Source organism: Colossoma macropomum, unplaced genomic scaffold, assembly GCF_904425465.1.
Source record: "Colossoma macropomum unplaced genomic scaffold, Colossoma_macropomum, whole genome shotgun sequence".
Taxonomy (NCBI): domain Eukaryota; kingdom Metazoa; phylum Chordata; class Actinopteri; order Characiformes; family Serrasalmidae; genus Colossoma; species Colossoma macropomum.
This window is the reverse complement of record NW_023494803.1, coordinates 32,408,145-32,435,179: the sequence shown is the minus strand read 5'-3', so window position 1 is coordinate 32,435,179 and position 27,035 is coordinate 32,408,145. Positions and strand designations below refer to the sequence as shown.

General features: G+C 39.1%; 1 protein-coding gene across 1 annotated transcript in view; it reads right to left on the bottom strand.

The window, feature by feature from the left end:
* Positions 1 to 27,035, bottom strand: part of LOC118823500 (latent-transforming growth factor beta-binding protein 2-like) — a 153,142-nt gene that overhangs the window by 105,964 nt on the left and 20,143 nt on the right. Inside the window, exon 3 of the mRNA XM_036593176.1 lies at positions 21,048 to 21,327. Coding sequence (XP_036449069.1) covers positions 21,048 to 21,327 — 280 coding nt within the window. The remainder of the gene's footprint in view (positions 1 to 21,047; positions 21,328 to 27,035) is intronic.

Below are 27,035 nucleotides of genomic sequence, written 5' to 3'. Positions count from 1 at the left end.
TGTTTATACTCAAGCCTATGTTTCTTCCAAACAGACATTTGAGTCTGCAGTATTGCCCTGTTTTTCATGCAATCATACCACTTGTGCATGTAAACACAACCACATCTGTCACATGTGGAAGAATCAGATGTAATAAAAACATAAGATAAAGCAAATGCATGACTTGCTGACTCAAAAATGTTTGAAACCAATTTATGATCTTACAATGGTCAGTAAAAATGGATTTTAAACACAACAATATTTTCCTGTATCAGGTAAACTAACATCTGGCCAAGTCTCACCAACAGTGCAGATAGATCTAAAAATGCCATAAACGTTGTAAATTGTCATAGACAGCATAGGTACACAAATCAAAGAAAAAAGAATAATGACGTTTGCTGAAAGAATCTATAATCATCAATCTAAATTACTTTAGTAGATGATGCCTAACCAGCGAAAACACAGGGCCTAACATATGGACATCTGCTCACAGATTACACATCAGTGACTTAAACCTGGTGCTTTAATCGGCCTCTACACAGTCAGAAATAAAGCTCAGAAATAAAGGTAGTAAACTGTCACTCAGACAGTATGCCTCGTTACTGGGGTGGCACCCTCAAGGGTACATCTCAGTACCTTTAGTCAGGAAACATAACTGTACCATAATCTGTTGAAATGATAAGTTGTATTGACTCCACACACCCCGTCTCGTCTCCAGGCTTTTTTTTTATTGTTCAGTTTTAAAACAGGTTATGAAAAGGTACGACTACGTACTTTACACCTGGAAAAACGTACGGTTCACAATTAGACCTTAAAACCACTGTTGTACCTTTGAGAGAACATTTACATTGTTTGTACCTTGATGAGCGTAAAATGTACCTGCACAGAACTTTTATTTCTAACAGTGTATAACTCTCTGTAATAACTATGAAAATGCAGTTTTAAACATGATAGTATATATATATATATATATATATATATATATATATATATATATATATATATATATATATATATATATATATATAGAGAGAGAGAGAGAGAGAGAGAGAGGGAGAGAGAGAGAGATAATAGATATACTGGATAATGAAAAAGGGCCACAGCTTTTGCCTTTCAAAAGATGTCCCTGGAAATGAGCTGCTTAGGCACACTTAGGCTATTTGAGAGACGCTCCACATTCATTTCAATTCTTTGGGCTGATTTTAGTCCAAAAATATGGCACACTTGAGCCATTTTAGATCATCTCCTGGCCCTGTCCTCTTCTAGAGAGACTGTCTGTCAGACACAACACAGAATAGGTTCACTGTATAATAATAATAATAATCATCATCTACAATATATCTAATTATTTTTCATTTATTTATTTATTTATTTATTTATTTTACATTGCTCTGTGTTATAATACATGCTTAATTGAGGGGGTTTTTGCTGTGTCTTTTTCCTGGTGTTCTCACCTTACCAAAAAATACAGTAATTCTACTGTATATTTTACACAAACAACCAATGATGGTGGAAGCATGACTAAAATTCACTATGTGGTGGAGGTGTATTGTCATGCTGAATGGGTGTGATGATGTATGTTCCCTTGAACACAACCACAAGTATTTGCTTTGCAGCTCCTACAAACAGCTCAGTTATTTGCGCCACACGCTTTAGATTTATGTCTCACACATTCCACCGCACAAGAATCCAGCCAATGATTTACATATATCAGTCTCAAAGGCACGACAACAAAACATCCTGTTTAATGCTAAGGGATGAAGAGAGGTCATGTATGAAAATGTATTTGGTATATTAAACCATACAAACCACATAAATGGAACTCAGGAGATAAAAAATATTAATGGGAGAAAACTGTAGTGTGTGATGTAGCCCTTTAGGTTTGCACTGTAGTCTATACAGCTGCTGAATAATGAACCTTAGAATGTAATAAGCTTGGGTTTTAAAGGGGTTAATGTGCATTATTTCTGTAAATCTAGACTGAGTAAAGTAAAGCAGGAAATGTTGGCTTGGACATCTGGGTGCACTGAGCACTGCATGCTTCTACTGCTGTAAGGTTATGAGATGACCCCAAAACTGCCATGCAAAGACAAGGACAAAGACTGGACCATAAATTGTAGGAAGTTAGATTTTCTGAATTTTGCTTAAGTAAGAACCGGACTCACCAACAAAATCACAACTGGCTGACTTGTCCTGTCTTCCCTGAGTCCAAGCCTTAGACTTAATATCTGTCATTATGATTTATGAGGAAAAACACAGTGTAATATTTCCAGAGTCCCCGAACATGATAACAGTCTAATTATCATAAACACTTGTGACATGTTTCTTTTTTACGCTGCCACAGCCTTATCCCAAACCTACAGTCTCACGACTGGAGGACAGAGAAACATGTCAAGCAGTGTGTTCCTGAATAAGATTAGCTAATCCTTTTCATTTTTGGAAGTCTCTGGGAAATTCTAAATGAGATGTGAGGGAGGCAGTAGGGGTGCGGTAGCCATGCCGTTTTCACATTATGATCCGCTATTACTCACAAAAATAACACCCAGCTGCCCTCTTAGTGGTCAACCACCCCTAACTGACAGCTCCACTTTCCCAGGCGTTATATGTAGAGTCTGAGGTTGCTCCCATGCTCTGTTCAATGAGGCCCTTGTACCAGAACATTTACCATGCCTCTGTCATATAAACTGCAACATTTTTTCTCCCTCAATATATGTCAATTAGAGCTCAATAAAAGCTGTTGTGACGCATCTCTCTTGACAACATGGTGTTTTTCACAGAGGCGAACTGGTATGGTCTTTGTCCTCAGAGGAATAAAACTAAAATAACCCAGGGGTTTATGTCACTTCAAAGCGTGAACGTAAATTGTAGCCCTTTGGGGAAGTTAAATCTCTCGTGGTTATTCTTAGGTCTCAGCTGAGCTGCTACTTTGTGGGATTTAGGAGAAACACTGTTTAGCCTTTTCTGCCAGCTCACATATACGGCACACTGGAGTAAATAACTGGACGGTGGCACAGTTTGTGGTGTTTTGGCTCTCAAGTCCAGCACACTGGAATGAAACGATGACTATCAAGTGCAGAATATCTTTATACCTTTTTTCACAGTAGCCATAAACTGCAATTTCCACCTTTTGGAGGTCCCATAGTTAAACTATGCACCTTTTACTTTGATAATGCTGATGGGAGGTATTTGTGTGACAGACATATGCTTTTAGTTGGAAGCAAACTGAATTCCTGTCTTCGTAGGAGAGCAAGCAGATCAACATTTATATAAGTTTCCTGTGTTAATTTTTTTTTATTGTGGCAGGTGTACAGGATTTTTTGATATCAAGAGAACTGCAGTTCTGCTGTCCATTTTATCTCTGCATGACCACGTTTGTGGAGAGATACGAACTGTTTTCACAGCAGGGGCTTCTCACTTCTAATTGTTCCCTAGCAACTCAATGCTAATCTGATAAAAGAGATACAGAGGGAAATGTTTTATTTGATAATACTGACTAAACATATCTGCTGGCAGAACGGCCACTAGAGGGCCTGCAGAAAGAGGCTTCTTGCTTTAATTTAAGGTTATTTATTTTGGGTGAATCACATAGGAAACAAAACTTGAAAACAGTCCTTCATTTCAATAATTAGAAAACTGGCTGCTCAGTTGTTTTTCGGTCAGCTGTGTGCCAATGTGCCATTGCTAAGGTCACTAGTGCATATTTTCTTTTTATAATATACCTTGCAGTTATTTTCACACAGCTAATGTTTTGGTTCTGTCTCTGATTGATTATTTTGATTTTTCAGCCTCATCATTATCAGCATTTACACTTTGGCACTCATGCTGATAGATATCAACAGACTACTAATGTAAATGTCACATTTAAACCAACTCTACATCTTCTCTTAGCTCTCCTGTACATGGACTAATGATGTAACAATGCACAGCTGGCCAAGAAACAACTGAGCAGCTAACTGTACTAGTACTTACAGTGCTTTCAAATGAGGGCACTCTGTTATTCCTGTACGATACACCCGATATAGATATTAATATCCTTGAATTAAAATATAAACTTGATATTATGAGCTTTAACCTCATAGCCATAGTTTCCTTCCAGTCTGCAGGAGTACAGAGCCAACACAACATAAATTGTGTCACCGTCCAATTACTTACACACAACACTGTAACTTTTGTTCCACTTTTCTACTGAAGACACAACATTAGCCAAACATGACATCTCCATCCAGGAAGCATCGCTACATTTCATCTGAAATTCTCTAAAAATCTGAACATTTTGTAATTGACTTTATCAACATCTGTCTTCCCTAGACTCAATGGTATGTAAAGAGCCAACGTTCTCATTATCAATTTACCATGTAGTAATATTTTACCAGAAGCATGTGGATTCAATCAGAGACTCCATGATGAAGGAGTAAGGAGAACATTCTCTCGAGTCTACTCATTACACCCTTCTCCAAAAGTCTGTCCTTTCCATTTTTATTCTCTGTTTTTATGGGAGCAGGCATACAGCAGACTAGGAAGCTAGCTGAGAGTTTTATTAGCATTTTTCTTTCTGCTGGCTACAGTTCGTCTGCCACATTAAGAGGACCAACAAACTGCTAAGACATGTTAAACGCTACTCTCGAGAAGACTGCACAGAAAACTCTCATGTTCACATGCTAGGATATGATAAGGAGGAGGAAATTGACAAAGACAGCATGTGCTTTAAGACTAGCTCTATAGAGAGCTGGTCTTGTGCTCTGGAAGAAAGCATTCAACCTCTTCATTGCTCCTAAAAAGGTTTCTACCTACATATGTCCAATACCTGTGCAAACTGTAAAATACAGTAAAATATTTAATGCTTTGTTATGATTTAAATGACAGATGAACACATGTAAACAATTACTCTCACTGTTAAGCTAAGAATTTTCTGAAAACTGCAAATGTAATTAAACCAATGATTCTGATGCATGAATCATATAAATCCTGACTCAAATTAATAGCAGTAAACTGCCATAAATAGAATATTCTTTTACTCTGCTTGCAAGACAGCCATGCAGCTGGTATTTAAGATGGTGCCTTGGACACTGACCATCTTCCTGCGTTAAGCAGGGGGCTTGTGGTCCCCACATTTACCCATACTGCACAAGGCTAAACATCAGTGAACAATTATGTTTCCGATTAGCCTATTGTTCATTGATAGCATCTCAAATTGTTGTGGTTTTGGCTAATTGCAGACTCTGGCATATACTGCCTCCCTTATGAAAAAAGTAATTGTGTCACGAGACAAAACTTCCTTAGGAACAAAGGCCAAATCAATCTGTGTTCCCTCTTTTCTACCCACCTGCTATTAATGTAGCAGATATAGATGCTGGGCCTGAGTTCATGGTATCTGAGTAATGGCAACTGAGGTTATATTAAACCAGTCACCCACTCACAAGTACTACGTACTCACGCTCTTTTCTTGAGCTTTATTTCAATAGACAGACTTTTTTTTCTCATATGTGATTTTTTACTGACTTGAATTTCCTGATCTTTTCTATTTTCACCCAATTCACTTTTATTCATGTAGTATTTTTGACATTGTCATTAAGCTTTATGGATTGATATTCATTTATATCAGGGCTGTACAATTAATCAGATGAGTTTCCACAATAAACACTAAGGGCTGTGATGACAGAGTAGATCAAAACAGAGTGAAATATTAGATTGGCAAAACAATAGAGTATAGAGTGGATGACTTAACCACTTTGCTAGAGAGCCATGCATGTTTAGCTCAAAAACCACTTTACTCCTAGCCTGTAAAAAGGTCTCAAACATGACAATTATTCTCACTCCCAGTGTTATGTGTAAATGTGTGAACAGTAATTGTCACAACAAACCTGCATCACCATAAGAAACATTTTTAGGGTTTAAATCTATATTCAGTTTTGTAGGCCTACGTAGACATTAAAACATATGTGGTATTTGCTTAAAAAAGAGGTTTGCTACAATTTCACAGAAAACAACAGGGTCTTTACTGCACACCTTGTCAAAGGCACAATATTTTAAACATAATTGATCACTTCTCATACTGCATTGTGATATCCATCAGCTTTATTAAATATCACAGCCCTAATGTACAGTATATGTCAAGAAAAACTCTACAAGAACATGAGTGGGAAAGGTTACCGAAACTCAAAAGGGAAACCCATCCTCCTGTGAGCCATGCAGAATCATGATGCAAAATCTTAAAGTTTTGTAGTAAATATAAACAGAGGCATTCGGATCACATAGAAGAAAATCTGTGAGATAAGCCAGTGACCAATGACCATTCTGGACTGCATTCACAAAATGACGCAGCTCTTTCAGCAGATGATCACATCCTGATACTTGCAGATGCTTTTTCATGTGTGCATGTTTTCTGGCTAAGGTCTTTGAAAACTGTGAAATAACTGAAACTGTTGTTTTCCCCTGGAGGCACATATAACATGTCACATGCACCAGCCCATCAATTTTCCCCTCAGCACTTGAAGTGAGGAGTGAGAATAGAGGACGGAGAGGACAGCCAGAGACCATTGGCTCCAGGGAGGTGGGGGGAGCGGATGAGGGGCTGTGGTTCTGCGGTTAAAGGCATTGGCCCAACAGGCTTGCAGGCAAAGTGCCGAACTTAAGAGATCGTGCAAAACATCTCTGGAATATTCCAGCCATATACATATATGTAATTAATTTGCCAAATTAGACGGAGGCAGCCACAGCGGAAATGGCCCTGTGTGATGCCAAGTCCTAAAAACATAAAGATTTCGCTTTGACACAGCTCTGTGGGCTTGCACTCAAGCCAAACAGGTGCACAACAGACTGTGAAGCAGAGGGGACAGAGGAAAGCTGAAGGCCAGGCCTCACCATGTCCTGTAAGCTTTTCACAGCTAAGATCTGCTAATTCGATTCTTACAAACAATTGTAATACTTGACCCCTAATTAATTATAAGGAAAACACATTTTAATAATAAATATATCAATGTGATGGCAGTTTATGGCTTGCAGGCAATTTCATGAACACAAAAAGGAAATCTGAGAGAAAAGTGTTACCACATGTTTTGAAATCCTGTCTCCCTCATTACTATAAACTTCACTCAGACGTTTTTCCCTCCTTGATTCATTCCAGCTCTGTAATAGGCATAGATTGCTAAAATATAATTAGTTAAAGATTAAATATTGAAAGATTCCATATACCATTGTATTGGATGGTTAGGTCGATATGTGCATGATCTGGTACAGTTAATATAGCTGAATTAAGCCTATCTTAGCATTTTCTTTATGAACTACATGGATGTATGTGTGTCTATTGAACTAGCCAGTGAGTCTGGGAATGTTTAATTACCTCACTGTTCACGTGAAGAGTAGCTGAAATCATCACATTCCTGCTGTTTCCCAGGTGGGTCAGTTCTATGGCTAACCACCAAACACCTGCTAAGCTGCTCGATGAAGAGCACAATGTTTTTTCAAGATGCTTCCTGGTGCCACCTTGCCAAGGTCACAATACCAAAATAATATACAAAATAATAAATATCAACAATTCTGATGCATTTTAAACAATGTTTACAGATCTGTGATTTTATTCTGCACTGGTAGTTTAAGTGAGCACCTTTAAAGTGCTGAAGATGTAATGACATGTTTGGGCTGGGGAGCAGGTTGTAGGTTCATGTGAGGCCGTGGTGATTGCTGAGCCCGTAGTCTGTCCTGTTGACGTTACGTAATCCAGTAACCACAGAGAAACCTTACAAAACAGACTGCTTTAAATCACCGGAGAGGATGTCACCACCAATACGGATAACCCTGATGCCTCACACGCCCTCCACAGCATGGAGTGACACTGCTCAACAGGGAACGCTAAGGTTAGAGGTCAACCCTGTGTCAGCGGTAAACTTGCATCCCCTCTGACACACTCCAGCCTTGACCGCTGTCACACTGCTGAACTCCACCCAGGCACAGCAACTCTGAGGACACATGCAGCTCAAACAGATCTATGGGTTTCCCAGGTTAACATAAATTGAGAAAGGGAGTCTAAGTGGTTGTCAGAAACGCAGCAAGAGATATTCCATATGTGAAGGTTGCTGTTTGTCATGGAAGTGCTTGGCCCTCCACTGCCCCCCAACCCTCTATCCCCCTCAGGGGCCTGGAGAGTGGCTTCCTTTCTGGGCCACAGGATGAGGTGTCCGAGTGCTCATTCGCTTGTCTTGGCCCTTCCTGTTAGATCGGGAAAGCAGATTTCCAGGTGGTAGAGTGGGATAGCTTTCCCAGGCTGAGGCCCTGCTTCTGCTGAACTATACACAAAACTTCCCGGCTTTGAGCTCACTGTGACGAGAACATGTTCACAGACCACAGGTTATGCAAGAGCAAAGCCATGTGAAGTGGGTTAGAATTTTTTCCAATACTCTGATATATGACGTTTGACAGCTAATGCTTCACAACGAGTACTGTCTCTGCTTTGTCAGCTACCCAAACAACTGCATGTGCTTCTTATTTATAATATTACTAAAATTGATGCATGTATTAATAATAATGTACTGTTTTTTAATTATACCACAATTAATTGTAAAATTGCAGCGGTTGAGGAAGGATAAAACAAATTAAGTTGTCTTAATTAGGTGGTTTTTTTTTAATTAGGCCACCATGGTTTACACAACTGGGCTTAAATTATACAAGTTTCTTGAACTGTACTGGAGGAATTGTACACCATTTAATTCCTCTTTCAGCTGGTGTTTTGATGATGGTGCTGGTAAGAACTGTCTAGTAATGTCAATAATCTCCCACAGATGATAACTCATAGGATAAAGATGATCAGTCAGAATAACACTGCACTGAATCTTCCCTCTAAGGGGACAAATGGACCCAGCCCATGCCAGCAAAATGCTCCCACTGCATAACAGAGCCACCGCACCGTGGGGGTCAAGGCCTCAGGCCTGTACCGTTCTTTTGATGATCCCCACACATGCACCCACCCACTTGTGGAGAACAATGTGAAGGATGACTCATCTGACCAGATCACTTTTTCCACACCTTTGTAGACCAGTTCCTGTGGTTTCTGGTCCACTTAAATGATGTTGTTTTTTTTTACTTATTTTCCTTTGACTTTCCCCTTCCTTATCTTATTTCTAATCTCCTTAGAAGTATCTCCAGAAAAATTAATAATTTACTATTGGACTTAATGGCTATTTTGACTGGATGCAAAATAAATGAAAGCTGGCCTCTGGCTTTTGCGCAGCACTGTATATAATTAGACTGTGATGTTGATGATTATTCCCTGGACTCTGTATTAGCAGGAGTTTTAGAAGTATTCTCTTTTGATCTTTTGAAATCTAGAATTACTCAGTGTACTTAGTCATTTGCTATGTGGTTTGTAGTTTGGTGGGTTAGGATGAGTTTTGTATTTATTCTGAATAGGACCATTGTTTATTATGTCTACTACCATCTGCATGTGGGTACAGGAAGCAGATCATGTTATGTAATTTTAAGTATCGTGTGTATACTTGAATGCTATTGTCACTGTAGCAAAAAAGGGTACTCCATTCTATTCTAGGTATGTGTGTGTGTGTGTGTGTGTGTGTGTGTGTGTGTGTGTGTGAAACCAGCTCCAGATTTTCTACTGACACTACGGCTGCTACTAGCCCTTAGAGTATTAGTATTACCTCTTCATATCAACACGTCTGCTTCTAAAACAAATAACAGCAGTCATTACTGGCAGTTGTCCCACAGACCTATATTTAGAGTTGAGGTTACAATAAAAGAAATGATTGGTCATGATTAATGCTTTTAAAACTCCCACAGAAACCTCAAATTTCCTCCGAAGAAGGGTTCTGGTGTCTGAGGAGCCTTAGGTCAGTCACTGCTGGGTTTAGTCATACAGCAACAAGTGAGCGTAGTATGACTAAGACCAAGACCAGTACAAAAGAAAACATGCACTTACTCAATTTGTCACTCAGCAGTATGGTTGAGATGATGCTAAACAATGGCCAAAAGTGAAAATGTGAATATCCTACCAAAGGAAGCCACCCACATTGTCTTACTTTCCCTCTGCTGTGTAACAATGCAGAATATACACACTGCTAAATTAATGTCCAGTTAATAAATGTACACTTTATATTTACACCAGTTTGCAAGTATATAAAACTGACAATTCTACTATGAACATCTGTTCCTATAGTATATTGGATGTACGAAACAACGGGAACAGTTTAGTTGTATAGAATGTAGGTGCACATTTGTTGTGGCCCAATTCAAGACTAAGAGCCAAGAAGTCCTCAGAGCTCTGCTGTAATTAACATTTTAATCTAAGCCTTGTGATTTCAGTCATTTTTCAAGACTTTCCAAGCACAAGGTTAGCCCAGTGCAGCAAGACAGCACTTCCTCCAAAACAGCCCAAAAGCCAAGCTAACCATTATTCATCTACCATTATGTAAGAGTTGGCCAGTTACAGACAGCACCTTTCGGAGCACTGAAAGTGCATAAGGCACATACTTCCTGAAGCAGCCCTCATCATTTTCCTGTGGAGTCCTGATGTCAGAGAGGATGGGAGGGGAGGCCAAAAAAGGCACCAGGGCCAAACCTGTTGCCTACAACATATCACCTCACCAGCTGTTCCGGATGACTGGGAAACCACAGATGAAGAATGAAAGGAAAAGGCTTAAAGATTGTTCCAAAAGCCATTAAAATGAGCCCAGGTATAGAGGTAAGAGGGGCTTTAGGAACCAACTGGCTCTGATTACATGAAGCCCTTATTTTAAGGTTTTGAGTATGTTTCCATGACCCTTCAGCTCTGACTAAACACTTGGAGCTCTCTAAAGGTGAGGCAGGGTGAGATAACCATCACCCTCAAATAGGTTGTGTCTTTTCACTGATGGACAATGTAGAGGAGGGCTGATTAATCGTGCAGCAACAGATGGGCTAAAGTCAGCAATTCTAAACTTCCAAGGTACTCCTACAGTATATAGTAGGTGTACCTCATAAAAGGAGAAAAGTCTGACTGCACCCAGGAGCTGGGCACTACCTTCAATGGAGAGGAACATGGCTTATGGAAAGGAGCGCCCTTACAGCAGTTTTCTTGTACTCTGTACAGCAGAAGAGGAAAGGGTGTATCTGTTGATGAATAAAACAATGGCTGTGTTCGTTTGAGACGTTCTTCGAAGGCAGTAATACATTCCAACATTGCCAAGACAGCTGATTGCTAGCTGTAAGAGTTTAGCTGTTAGCATTAGCTGTTAGCAGTTCTTCACCCAGAAAAATGTTTTAAGAAAGCTAGGGTACTGCACTTTGTCTAAAATGTGGTATTTTACATAAATGAAACATCAAATGTAACTTTAGATTTTAGTACATTTGGTAATACTACAAGTAATTTGCATTAGCTTACCCTAAATGTTAGCTTGTGTTAGCTAAATCAGCTAACAACAGAACATAAAATAGTAGACTTTAGGTTTAATAAAAAGCTGCTGTGCTCATTATTCTAATACGACAGCCAATAAAAAACTGTAGAGAATGAGCCAGTGAAAAAGTGCAGGTGGCCTTCAATATGGCCTGTTCTTCCCCATGGAACGTAACACAAAGCTACAGGATGTTTTTAATTTTCCTGCCTAATTTTTTTGAGGTAAAATGATATTCCTTCCATCTACAGGGCAGTCAGCTCTCACACATTGGAGACTCATTCATTAAGGGCTAATCTCACTCTTTTACGCCACACTTTACATTTCTCACGCATTTTTGAGTCTCTCCTCAAAACGACCTACCGATGAATCTGAAGAATTTGACCGCTGGTTACCGATAACAAGCACTTTTTAACTGGTCTATATCCTACATTTTATGTAATTGGACTGTATTCTGCCCTCATTAGAGCAGGCTAACAATTCAGCAGAGGGATAACAACAAATTATCAGTGCTGAACAAAAGCAGAACTTGCCAGCTTTCAGACTTTGCTCCTCTGAAGGCTTAAATGTTGTCACTCTTCATCAAATCAATTAACGTGACAGAGTATTATTTTATGACTATGTTTTTAATAATATATATTTGTACATATTATATTTTACTTAAAAGTAATGGCTTTATTTTTAAATGGATATATATGTAGTGTTGATGTGGAAACAGCAGATTTGAGCAGGGTAAAGATGCAAGTTTGATGCAAGTTTTTCAAATTATCTGAGATGGTGTTTCAGTGGCTGGAAAATTAGAAACGGCTGTATTCCTAACAGAAATCTAATGTTGCGAGCTCAAAAGAAAGTAAATTAAAAAGTTTCTGTGTTAAACATTTATATGTATTGGCATTCAAGTGGTAAAATGTGCATCTAGAGCCTACAATAGTGAGCATAAACTATGGACAAAAGTATTGGGACACACCTCTTAATCATTGAATTCAGGTGTTTCATTTGCCACAGGTGTATAAAATCAAGCATCTGGTCATGCAGTCTGTCTTTACAAACATTTGTGAAAGAATGGATCATTCTGAAGAGCTCACTGAATTTCAGTGTGGTACTGTAATAGGATGCCATCGTTGCAACAAGTCAGTTTGCAAAATTTCTTCCCTTCTAGATATCCCACAATCAACTGTGAGTGGTATTATTGAAAAAGTGGAAGCGTTTAAGAACCACAGCAACTCAGCCACACAGTGGGAGACCATGTAAAGTTACAGACCGGGGTTGCAGAGTGCTGAGGCGTATAGTGCATAAAAGTCGCCATCGCTCTGCTGACTCAGTAACTGTAGAGTTCCAAACCTCCTCTGGCATCAACATCAGCACAAAAACTGTGCATTGGGAGCTTCATAGCATGAGTTTCCATTGCGAAAAAGCTGCATGCAAGCCTTACATCACCAAGTAAAATGGCAAGCGTCAGATAGAGTGGTGTAAAGCATGTCACCACTGGACTCTGGAGCAGTTTAAACTTATTCTGTAGAGTGACAAATCACGGTTGTCTATCTAGCAATGGAACAGTCTGGGTTTGGCGAATGCCAGGAGAACATTACTTGCCTGACTGCATTGTGCCAACTGTACAGTTTGGTGGAGGAGGGATAATGCTATGGGGTTGTTTTTCAGGGGTTGGCCTGGACCCCTAAGTTCCAGTGAAAGGAAACCTTCATGCTTCAGCAAACCAAGACATTTTGGACAATTGTATGCCGACTTTGTGGAAACGTTTTGGGGAAGACCCCTTTTCTGTTCCAGCATGACTGAGCCCCAGTGTATAAAGCAAGGTCCATAAAAATATGGCTGGGTGAGTTTGGTGTCGAAGAACTTGACTGGCCTGCACAGATCCCTAACCTCAACCCCATCAAACATCTTGATGAACTTGGACGGAGACTGCGAGTCAGACCCTCTCGTCCAACATCAGTGTCTGACCTCACAAATGCTATTTTGGATGAATGGGCAGAAAGTCCCACAGACACACCCCTAAAGCTTCCCAGAAGAGTGGAAGCTGTGACAGCTGCAAAGGGGTGAAAAACTCCATATTAATGCCTATTCATTTAGAATGGAATGTTATAAAAGCTATTGTAGGTGTAATGTGTCCCAATACTTTTGTCCATATAATGTAATTGCACTATTGGGTAAATAGGATAAATGTGCAACCAGGACACACACAAAAAAATAAAATACAAAAAAAAAGAAGAAAAAAAACCACAGACTCCCTTACCCTGTCAACCCCATACCACTTATCCTCGTGTCCTTTTCCAACTCCTCAACCTGTCCCGCCAATGCCCGCTCCCCCTCCCCACACTTAAAAACGTAAATGTTTGCTGCCCTGCATCTACTTCACATTTGAGGATCTATTATAAGAACAGCATGTGTCCTAATGACAGAAAATGAGCTCTTTGGGATTTGCTTTGCAAACAATAAGTCCATTTTTAGAGCATTCATTTACTAGTTCATGACCTATCTATGCATATCCTGTAATGTCTATAATATAGTGCTCACATTATTATTGTTAGTATAATATTATAATGTAGTATTTCTTCTCTAGCCCCTTTATATCAACATTATGCTGCCATCTGGAGCAAGCTGAATGTCTTGAGCCCTATTTGGACAGGATTAGTTTTACATCAGGAGGTGTTTTAATGTAATTTTTACAGATGTTTGTCAGTGATTTTAGTCCCGTCCGAATGCGGCATGTCCAACATTTTTAGCAACTACGCACTCCCACATCAGTAAAGATTCCTGTGCCTTTTACCTTCTATAAAATGAGCAGTAGAAATAACCACAGGTTATTTTTTTATATATATATATATATAATATATATATATATATATCTCAGTAAAAATGCTAAGAAATTGAGTTTCTTAAGTATTAAGGCACTCCAAGAAGTGTTTGCTTGTGTTCCATGTGGCTAAAATCAAGCCAATATCTAACATCACTGTCCTATCTCATGTGTACAACTCAAAACATGTAAAATTACAGAAAAACATTTTATTTTATACAGTGAAGTTCACTATGAATTCCCAAGTAAATGGTGATGCTATTGATGCACTGCATTCACTTAAGACAGAAAGGTAAATGGTTACGGTAAATGAAATAACTTTCCTGGAGTAAAGGCGGTAAGTAAACTGAGTAGCCACTCCCATCTCAGTCATTTATACTGAGATGTTTTATCCCGTGCAAATTGGTCACAAACATTACAGACGTACTGTACCTCCCTATGGAAAACTAATCTTGCCCGAATAGGACTTTGGTTTCATGTAGTAAAGGTTTAATGGACCTAATCCTGTATTCACTGGTGACAAACCGCTTCCCTTAAAAATACAGATGCAAGATAGCGCATTTCCACCATATGCCGCTCTGCTGACAGTCCACAAACAGTGATTTCATTGCAGCATGAAGCCAACTGGCAACAGGCTGAAGAGTGGAGCAGGCCGTCTGGACTCAGACAGCTAGACACAGCACAGCCAGACAACCTCTTAAGTCCTTCACTATGTCCGGCTTTTCTGTACCATAGCCAAGACACCTCTTGGGTCCTATACAGTGCAAACTTTTTTTTGCGGCCTTGCATAGCAGATCAAACAGAAGCACAGGCTATGGCAGTGAGAAGGTGTTACTTGCTGGCGTGAATGGCTCAAATCTTTTTCCCAGACACAGACCACAACCTACTTCACACTTTCTTGCTTGAGAAGACAGGAAAGGACTGGACAGCATAGCTAATGGCCAGTCGGCAAAGCTGATAGATTCTGAGCAGGCTGATTGAGTTGACTCTTCTGAAAAGTTTTGAGTAGACTGATTGAGTTGACTGTTGATTTAAGATGGCTTGTAGAGACGACTCATAAATTGTTCTGAGCAGATTAAATGAGCTGACTTTTTTGAAAGGTTCTGAACTGACTCTTATGAAATGTGTTGAGCAGATTGACTGAGCTGACCATCAAGTTGACCATGTAAATTAAGATGACTCATGAAATGTTCTTAACAGACTGACTGAGTTCACTACTATGAAAGTGTTCTGAGCAAACTGAGTTGACTCAAAAGTTTTCAGTAGGTTCAGTAGATTGACCTTAATGAAAAGTTCTGAGCCGGATGTTTGAGGTGACTGTTCTCCAGATGGAGCTGAGGAAGAGGATGGAGAGATGATGGGGTAAAACCAGCAGGACATTCTAATTTGCACGGAGGCAGCTCTCCGCACTTGTTAATGTGGGCTTGGCACCACTTAGCTTTTTGGCGCTGACCTCATATTACTCCTGCACTGCTGGCGAGTTCAACAGCAGTGCTGAAGTATGGTCTGATATCTGAGACAAAGACCCAGACTTACTGTTCCCCAAGGACAGCAGGTTCACTTCTGGACTCTCCTGCCAGGGAAAAAGCTTTTTAATACAAAATGGGACTAGACATATTGTAGGGCAAATAAGCAATCTGACCTAAATTTGATTTAGCCTTAATATTGTTAACGCCTTAAAAGGCCAGGGCCAGTCTGCAGGGTCAAAGTTTTATTACACAATTCTATAACCTAAGAATAGCTCAACCAGTTTGCACAGGAGTCCCTGTAATTACTGAATAATAAGCATTAGAATGTAATAAATCTGGGATTTTGAGGGACTGTATGCAGGACTACTGTTCAGCTTCTCGTTTTCATAACTTGTATATTAGTATATAACTTGTATATTTGTTTCATAGTATGACCAAAAAATGAGCAGGGTAGTATTTACTGAATAATTCACAAAATTTTCATAAGTATTTAGACATTAGTGAATTCAGCCTTGTTGATACAAGCATTCAGTTGTGCATACAGCTGTATAATTGCCATAGCATTTATAATTCCGAACTACTCATCAAACATCAGTGCCCGACCTCACTAATGCTTGTGACTGAATGCAAACAAACAGCCTTCCTAGAAGAGCAGAGGCTGTTACTGCAGCAAAGGGGCGACAAACTCTTAATTAATACTCTTGCTTTCACATGAAATGTGGGATGAGCTCATGTCTACAAACCTTTGGACATCTTTCCTAGACAGGGATTAAGGCTGTTCCAAGACTACACAGCATTCTGAATGGCGATCTCCTTTGAAAATAAATTTTAGTCTGGGACTAGTCTTAATCCTTGTCTGGGAAACCGACCCATAGTGTTTTAGATTAATAATGAATTAATAAGCCTGCAGTTTAATGGGGTAACACAGCCTCTAGCCACTGAATTGCTTGTGTCACACCACTACATATTAAGAGCACCACAACAAATATTGAATTACACTTCATTTTCTGTGCCTCATGTGTCCAGTGGCTCATATGTAGATTAGCAACACCTGTTTTCAGTGGAATTAGTCAGCCAGGGTGCAGTGACCGCTCACCACCTCAGAATGTACGACTCAGGTCTGATGTCTGGCTCTTGGAACATTAAGCTTCACTTTCTACTGGTGACAGGCCCGTGACTCAGACTTCAGAAATGTTCACAGAGGATGTATCAAAGAAAACATGTGCACGGCAACTGTGCACTTTAAACAGAAGCCTTGGATTAATTACAAAACAAAGACTGACTGCAGAGAATAGCATGTGGAGAGAAAACCGAAGATACACAAAAACTTCAGAGAAGCGCTCTGCTAAACACAAGTGCTGCATACGGACTGAAACATCTCAGTTCTGCTGACTACCACAAAGTTAAAAAATATATTAGTGCCTATTTTTAGTAGCAGTGGATGAAAAATCATAACAGTTATTAGGATTATTAAAAAATAGTAAGAAGAAGAATAGAAAAGAGAAAAAACATGATGTGACATCTGGCATTTTGATGAAGAGACAGCAATACAACCATAACACAGTTGCAGAGGTAGAGGTAGAGGTGGTGGTAGTTCGTAAAAGTAAGATCATGTTAGATGAGAACAGTCCTTTGTGCTTTAAATACTTTAAAGGTGCCAGAGAATACATTCATTCAGTATTTTAAATTGTTCTCTGATGTCTACATAGAACGTATGCGACCTAGAGGTGGTTTTACACACCCATTTCTGATTTGGCCCTAGAATTAAAAAAAACTGTCTTCCTATCTTGGTGGGCTCATGAATAATATGATAATCAATGCTCTGATTTGCCTGTTTACAGCGAGGCACCGTGGTGGCTCACACAGAAGCAACATGTCGAAATAGACACAGGCAAGACAAATAAAATGAACCTCTGGGTAAATGAGCTAGGTTGTCATATTATTTAGTTAGATATGCTAGTTACTTGGAGCTTACTAGTAGCTAACCTATACTAGCTACGTGTTTTCTATCTCAACAATACAAAGTAAATTAAAGTTGTTAGCTCACTATGAAACTTTCGATTTAAGATGATATTGCTTCATATCAAAAAGTGGATAAAATCACACAGCATGGCTTTACTTACAGGTTGCAGTTGGGCTTGTAATGCTAACTCCTTAAAATCCCAAGCTTATTACATACTAAAGCTTATTATTCAGTAACTACAGGGACTTCTATTCTTAGGTTAAAGAAGTGTATAATAAAACTTGTTGGCCCTGTCGGTGAGTCCTGGCCATTTAAGGGGTTAAGCTGGCTTCCTGTTCCACCTTAAAGGTGCCACAGTTATATTCTGACTCTGTACATTCTGGCGCCTGTATAAGCTGTAGGTAGAATGGAATGTTTGAATAAAAAGCTGGCGAAAAGGAAGACAACTTTATCCTTGTTTAAAGATGAACATCAACCATGCACGTTGACAGCTTGGTTTCTTGGGAGGGGTGCGAAAAGTACCGACATCTCCTTCACAGCCTAGAACGATACATTTCTGCACAGTCTGCCATTTTTGTTGCTGCTGCTCCACTGTGTTGTTTTCGTTCTTCACAATACCTCCTGGGCTAGAAATTGGGCTCGTGTGTAAAGTTTGGGAGCGTAAATATAAATGAGTCAAGACTGTTATGTAACAGTTTCGGATTTTGGAATTGGCCCATTTAATCGCCTACGTTTGCGAGATTTGCGTTTGAAGGAGGAGACAAAAGTATTTGAGGTTCACAGTTTGTCATGTTTCAAGTTCCACGTATCAAACTCCCCTTATTCAACAATGCTAATGTAAATACAGATTTCCATTCTATGGCACCTTAAACTGATAGTTGCCAAGTGTAGTACTCGAACAGCAGAACTAAAGTTAATCCATCACTGTCGTAAATGGGAGTACTTGGGCGAAACTCACCCCAAACACAGACACAAATATTTTCAGTGAGGACATAGCAACAAGTAAGTCAATAGTTTATCAGCCAGCTTTCTGACTTTTGAGAAAAGAGAGAAAAACTTTTGAGAAAAAAAAAGAGAAAATTCACTACTCCGGTGTTTGTTATTGTGACAAACACATTCAGATTCAGCTGGCACCAAAGCTCGCATTTACTAGTTAGATACATGCATACTTAATACATGTATTTATGTATGTTTACATAAATACTAAATAAATCTTCCAGGGTTTCATAAATAAGCCCCATTGACTACAATGTTTCATTTTCATGTTGTAGGTGAGAGCTTTGGTCGTGCTAGGGCCAGTTATTCTCCACTTCTCCATTCCATCTAATTTGGTTATACACAGAAAAACTATATCTTTCATAATAGGAAAAAAAGTCAAGGATGTCAGTTGGGGGGCAATGTCACAGAGTAGTAAACTGATTTATCATTAACAATGATTACAGCTATTTTTGACTGTTTAAGCTCCCTGATTTATGTAGGCTAACTACCTGGAGAGTATTTTTCCCTACATTGCATGAATATATTTAGCAATTAAGTGTTTATCAGATTCTACAGTCAGCTTAATATAAAATTAGAGATAATCATTAACAAAATATCTACACCACAGGAGATCTGAGATGTATTTTTTTCCACTTTTTAACTACAGCATCCAGGTAAAGCGATTCATGTGGAGGACCAAGCAGAGAGGAAGATGAAACTATTATTAATAAACATTAATTCTTTCTTCCATGTCTTGTTTGTCACAATTAGATATCACAAATTAGGTATCATAAAAAGCATCGTTTTGGTTTTGAATTCAAGTATCAGATCAGTATCGAAAAGTATCAACCTATAAAACACTGGATAAAATATAGATATATACATATTTGGTGGTGTGTTTGTACCACCAAAAGTAGTGTGTCATCAGCTTGAGGAAGGTTGAAGTATCACCTCTGAAATGTCTAGTAAAATCAAATATATTACAGAGCTTTGCTGAGGTATTACAAATTACTCACACTGGCTGAAATAGCACTTAATGCACCCTTGGAGGATTAGAACGCTGCTGCAATTAAAGCTAACATGAAGAACACAATGACAAGATAAAGCCTCACTTGTATACAGTCCACATCCAATGATATTTTTGTACTGCCAAACAACTAAATCCTTTCAGCATCTAATGTAGAACAGGGTTCAAGCCCTAAAGTCCAATCAAAGAAGTTGGCATGGGATGGAAAATTCAAAGCATGCTTAAGCAAACAACAGCATTCAGAACTGTACGGCTTGCAGGTATTATACTGAGAAGTACTTTCAGATTATGGCAAACATGGAATTCTGTCGAAAGCAAGGGCTTAAGCCAATACATGGAATGATGAATAGTCTTCGAAGAGTATCTGGATGTGTTGTAAGGGGAGGCACGCAGTGCTGCTTTAATCTGTCACGCTATGTGCACCAGTAGTCATTGTTTGTGGAGTCCAATGACTCATAGACCAAATTGAATTTTTATGGTGTTACATAAAGCCAAAAGAAAATACATTATTCACTCCAAATCACTGGACTATTTTTGCTGCAAATGGCAAGAGTTACCACATCTTTCCTCTCTGGCAAATTACACGCATGTTGTTTTTCCTTGGTTTTACATGTTTTGCTTATTGTTTCCCTCAACTGTGGGTCCTCCAAGACCCCCCCTCCCACCCCCAATCCCCACTGAGAGATCTAGGGGATAACATATTCGTAAATGGCCCACAGGGGTCGATTGCTATTCTATGTCTTATTCTGCTGTCTTATCAAAACACATTAAATTTGAACTCCTGTCATCTGCTCTGATATACGTCTCAAGCTATAACTAACGTCAACTAAAGCATATGCAGTAATAATATGTTACTGGAGCATCCAAGAACATATAGTAGAAATTATATGGCCTAATTGCTCTGTTAGTGATGTTTCATATAATAGTAATGGATTACATATGGTCATATATGTTTGTCATCTCAAAAGCTGAAGTTTCTGTCAGAATCGGCAGTGGTTATTACCCAAAAAAGAGGTAATAAACTGATATGCCCAATACATATTGTAATCACTATAGCAGAACTCGCATAAAAATGACTATATTCTCTAATGTGTCGTTCTGGATTATGTAAGTGGACTAGAAAGATCATTTGCATCCAATTGACCATGTTTGGGAAACATAATGACAACCCGAAGTCTTTTCCATAGACCAAAACATACCAAATAACGAGCTACAGTGTTCAGCAAAAAAAATATGCTGACCTTATGAAAGGTAATTTAGTTACATAATATATTATATAAACCAGTTATTACAAACATTTTTGGAAAAGAGACAGCAATCATTTTCATTTTTTTCTTAGCACCTTGTAGTATTAATGTTCATTAGGCTGTGATTCCTGCTGTATTTTCATTCATTAATGTATTTTGTAATCCTCTACAGACAGTAAAGATGTAGAGAGACTTACACAGGTGAATGGGGCAGCCTGGTGGTCGGAGGTTTGGGTGTTTGGGTTCTGACGTTAGGGTCAATTGCCTGTCGCTCAGTGGGTCGTCTGCGGCCAGGCTGTCGCTGGCTGGATTCGCTGCCAGCCCGGACAGGGGTCAACACTCTGGACGTCCCGGTACGGATATAGACCTGTTCTGGGGCGACCTCCTCACAGCGCTCTCCCTGGAAGCCCGAGCGGCACACACAGGTGTGGGGACGGCTGCAGGAGCCGCGGTTCTTACAGGGAGGCTGGCAATCCGCTATAGAGACAAAAAAATGTGAACACTCATCAGTGGATTAATACACATGCTGCTACAGATGTTAGGGTCATTCAAACAGACTGACTATTGCAATGACCTACATTATGATCTGCCAAAGTACATATTTTGTTATAACAATGCTATATACAGTATCCAAATAGATGTTTGTTGCTGTTTTGTAACACAGTATTGTCTATGTGTACAGTTAAGGTCAAATACAGACAGTGTATTACACTGTTTCAACTTAAAGATATGTTTATTTACAGAATCTAAAACTGTTGAAATGGCAATAGCGCATAGTGTATTGTTAATGGGACACAACCAGCCAAAATGAAAAATGAAACAATTGCTACATCTGTTCACTCACTTTTCTACACACTTAAAAATGATGGTTCTTCAAGGATTCATTAGTAAAGAAAATAGTTCTAAATAGAACCATGAACACTCCAAGAACCCTTTGCATGATTAAAGAGTTCTTTGTATCATGAAAGGGTTCTTCAGATTGATGGAAAATGTGTTGTATATGGTTCTACATAGAACCTTTTTGAAAATGGGTTCTGTAAAGCAGCATAAAGGGTTCTTCTGTTGTTACAATGTCAAGCTTTTGATAATAAAAGAACCCTTTTTGGTGCTGTCTAGAACCTATTCCAGTTTACAGAAAAACCCCTCTCTGATGACGTATCTTGAAGGTAGGAGGAACTTCTGAAAAACTATAAATGCTTCTGGGGTTTATTTTCAGCAAGAGGGCCGAATGGATGACTCAAAAGACAAGCTAAAAGCTAAAGTCAGCTAAGGGCTACCAAGCTATCTAGAGGTAAGATCCTTTACCTCAGTTTGGCTCCTTTCTTCAGTTGAACAAGTAAATCTTGTCTACGTGTCCATGTTGTGCTTTTATTATGATTTTGTTCAATGATTGAGGTAAGAGTTACACTAATGCTAGCTTGGTTGTATTAATTAGCCTATAGGTGAGTGGCTAGGCTGGCAGTCAAGATTGGGCGATTCCCGAAGGTTGTGTAGTGCACGCTGGGCATTGAAGTGAGAGAACATTTTCATATTTTCCTTTATCAATAAATGTTTTAAAATTGTGAATTCTGTGAGGATGAGTGATATACTGCAGCACTGCTGCATAACAAGACTAATGAAACATAAAACCCTAGTTTTAGGCTGGGACACCCTACACAACTTGAACTAACCTTTCTTTAGTATAAATTTACACTAGGACTTGCTCAGTGTCCTATACTGGGAAATCCCTTAAAACATTATCACCACACCTTTATTAAATGCTAAATCACATAATAATGCTAAATCACATAACTCATTCCTCTGCATTTAGCTTTCAGTCATTCTTATACTAAGTCTTGGAGCGCATTAGTTGAATCACTGCTGGATCACCAAATCAAACAATTCCTAAAAGACATGCATTTAATTCACTCCCTGAGAGGAAATACTAAAACATCTCAGATTCATTAAAACAAAGCTAGCAGGAATCAGAAAGCAAACACCAGATCCTTTACAGTGAAGAAATCTACATTTCAAAACACCAAGTCAAACACAACAGTAAATATTTCATTCTGCCTCACACTTTATATACAAAGGTCATATGTTTGCTAAATAAACTAGAATCTGTCCACATACGTTCCCCTCTCCACAATTAGTGATTGATGGACAAGCAATATTTATCAATTGTCTGCAAATACAGTCAGTGTGAGGTAACTCCATGGTCACGGCTGGCTGAAAAACAATCCACACCCCCTGCGAGTGGCCGCCTGGCTACTTTAACTGCATCCAGAGGGGCCTATGGCATGCCATACAAACCAAACAGACCTCTCCATCTTGTGACACGACTGTATGTACTGGAAGGCAACCCAAAATTTATGGCGTTGTCCTCCAACAGTAAATCAGGCCGTCGCTCTCTAGCGGCTAAAGCAAACAGTGGCGCTCTGTCAACAGTGCTGGAATGCTATTGACACAGATGCTGGGGACACTGACAGATTTCAAGCAGAAAAGCTTCCTCTGGCTATTCTGGCAGAGAGCTGGGGGGCAGAGTAGCTACATGGTCCACTGACTGGGTGAACTGCTGTGTTTCCTGTTATTGTGATGCGGTACTGGGCTGCCCAGCGATAGAACAAGACCTAGAGTTGTCATCACACAATATGTTGGCCTTCTCTACTAAATGGCCTTGTCATAAATGCAAACAACTGTTCATTAACCGACATGGTTTTTTTTGCAAGTCACTTTCCTTTGGGCAGCACAATATAGATGGAGTTTTTAAGCACAATGTCCACTCACTGTCCACTCTATTAGACACTCCTACCATGTCAGTCCACCTTGTAGATGTAAAGTCAGAAATGATAGCTCATCTGCTGCTGCAGTTTGTGTTGGTCATCCTCTAGTCCTTCATCAGTGGTCACAGGACGCTGCCCACAGGACGCTGTTGGCTGGATATTTTTGGTTGGTGGACTATTCTCAGTCCAGCAGTGACACTGAGGTGTTTGAAAACTCCAGCAGCACTGTTGTGTCTGATCCACTGTAACCAGTGCAACACACACTAACACACCACCACCACATCAGTGTTACTGCAGTGCTGAGAATGATCCACCACCCAAATAGTACCTGCTCTGTGAGGGTCCAGGGGGCTAACAAAAAGGGGGCTACCAAAGTATGCAGAGAAACAGATGGACTACAGTCTGTAATTATAGAACTACAAAGTGCACCTATATAATAAGTGGAGTTGATAAAATGGACAATGAGCATAGAAACAAGGAGGTGGTCACAATGTTATGCCTGATCGGTGTATATGTGATGAACATTGTGACATAATGCTAAATACATTATGCTGTTTTTTCCATTGTCCTTTGAATTATTTGAAGAGAGACAAAAATATAAGTCTGCACACAGATACTAGACACAGCGACCAAACTGATACAGACACACTCTGTGCACATCTAGTGGGAGATGACTCTAATGGCTGAAAACATGACTAGGAGTGGGACAATATTATGTTGGGTGAATTTTTTATTTGATTTTAAGTTTTTAAAACAATATTAGGCTGCTTCAGGGCACAGGAGTGTAATACAACTCCTGCTCATGTTTTAGTGACTTGACCAAAGCGGCCAACAGTTGGCGAGGCAAGAGATATAGTTCACTCTAAAATGCAGCCTTAAATTTAACTTGCATGATTACTGCATCTTTTTTTCTGCAGTTGCCAACAGATTTGAGGGATTGTGATTTTTCTGTTTTTTTTTTGTTTTTTTTTGTCAGAGGGCAGCAAAACAGGCACTGAAAATGTTAAACTGGAGAACTTTTACAAACCGATTTGTGTAGAATCAAGACATTTTTATCACACAGAATATCAAAAATCAAATTGAATCCCTACCTCACAATCAAAAATCATATCAAATCTGAAAATATCTGCACACCTCTAACAAACACTAAAAGAATATCTGCGATTGGGTGCACACAGCACACAATTCAACATTTGGTATTTAGTTAGGGGCTAATTTGCATCTGAAATATCACTATTGTAAGTACAATATAATAACAATGATTAGCAAATGATACACATTTGCAGCCTTGTCTTCTATCAATGTAATTTAATTGTGGGTTAATTATAACAATCCAATTATATGTTTTTTTCTGTGATTAGTTACATTTTCATTGTTTCATTTAATGATATCTTACAGCATCATGTTGCAGTAACTGAGGTTTAAAGTAGAGGCTTACTACTCAAATGTAAATGTTTATTCTGATATTCTACTGTGCATACAGCACAGTTCATGCAGTGCTTTATTTAGCTTTGCACACAGCAGTAGATGTATAATCAATCATTTGAACCATGACAAGATCCAACAATAAGTATTTAGGAAGCTGTTTAATTCAGTCCACATTTCTATGTATATATTAAAAAGGGCCCAAAGCCAGAATGCATGCTTCTGCTTTATGGTACACTCAGTTCTATATAAAGAAGAACAGCATGCTCGCAGTCAGCATTTAACCACTCTAAAAGAAATGAAAAGCTCAGGGTCTAGTCCTTACTGGCAGATTTATATGACTTATGTATGTAAATGTGTAGGCCAGAAAGGGGATAAATTAAGATGTGCTCTGTTTGGCAAGCAGTAAATACTGTCCAGCTTGCCAGCTTTCCTAGTATCTGTGAATAGCATAATGAAAGTCAGAGGAGCCTTAATCTATCTGAGTTCTGACACACTCAGTACATTTTAGGGGTTGATTATTTGCAGTCTGGCAAGTTCCCATGTACTTGATTTCAACATTTAACCTAAACAGATTCTCGGGCCTTTGCACTGTTCTTCCCTTCTCAACAGCACATGTGTAATTTTGGAAATAAACATTATTATGGCATTGGTGAATTAACCTGTCTATGAATAGACTCACGTGGTCAAACATGTAAACATGTAGAATGTAAACTTTGGGTGTGAAGTTTCTACACCAATCCAATGCCTTAGAAACATGGAGCTCAAAGTAGGGGTGATGGTGAGCTTGTCAACAACATCCAATAGGCATCAAGCCTGTCATTAACCCATGTATGTATGGTAAGTTAGCATAGCTGAAAAGTTCCCCCAAAAAACTCCAATTAAGCAAGCAGATATATGTTGTGTGCAGGGAACACAGTACATGTGGTAAAAATACACATTATCTTTTTATCTTGTTATCAATTGTACTCCTTACCTTAAAACAGCACAGAGTAGAGGAATTCAGGGGCAGGTGTTAGAGGGGTGTACTCTTGTTAGCAGCAGATTTTGCCACAATCTATGTTTTAATTAAATAAAAGTTTACTAAGTTATCCCCAGACTTGTATTCTCACTATAAGATCACATCTGGCTGTGCGTGACTCTGAAGAGCATGCAGATTTCATCTTTCAGTTTTGGTGACTTTCTAATAACCATGTAAGTGAAAGACTAAGGCAATATACATAAAGTGTTAACAACATTTGCTGATTCCTGGTCTTTTATACAGGCACAGGTCTAGGTAACGCCTTCATATCCCTACACCAGCCAGTACCTTAAATCATATGACTAAAAATACCTCTGACACCATAAGCACTGTGGTCTGATTGTAGTTTCAGTTTTACTGCACCGTCACTCCTTCGTGAGTCTCCACGCCCAGCTCGGCCTAAGAACGTTGCATTAATTGCTGTCGTGCTGATTTGTCTTGCACATCATTAAAACTAATTGCTTCACATTCCTTTCATTTGACAAAAATGTGCTTTAATTGTCGCATTAGGGTATAATAAAAAATAAAAATTTGTAAAGGAAAAATGAAATGGGAAACATTCTCTGCATAGCGACTGTCATAATAATTATAGTGGGGACAGAGAGTCCAGTCATGGGTGGAGAGGAGAAGAGATGCAGTGGTCCAAAGAGTGAGCATGATGCAAACTCAGACTGCTCATTTACGACGTAATGGTCCTGTTAATCAGTGGAATGGGTGGCATGCTTTCTGATGGCCACCATTACTTCATTTTATTTCATTATTTTATTTTTTTCCTTTGATAGAAATAGGGGCATCTAAAAGAACACAATGAATAAAGCTAACTGGGGTCATGTACAACAAGTGAGAGCTTGTTTTTTAGCCCATTAAGAGGACTCACTGTTCTAACTAGTCTAGCAGAACAGTGACAACTACTTAAAGGGGTATTCTATCCTAAAACTATCATTTAATATGTTATGTTTTATGTTAGGCAGTATTTT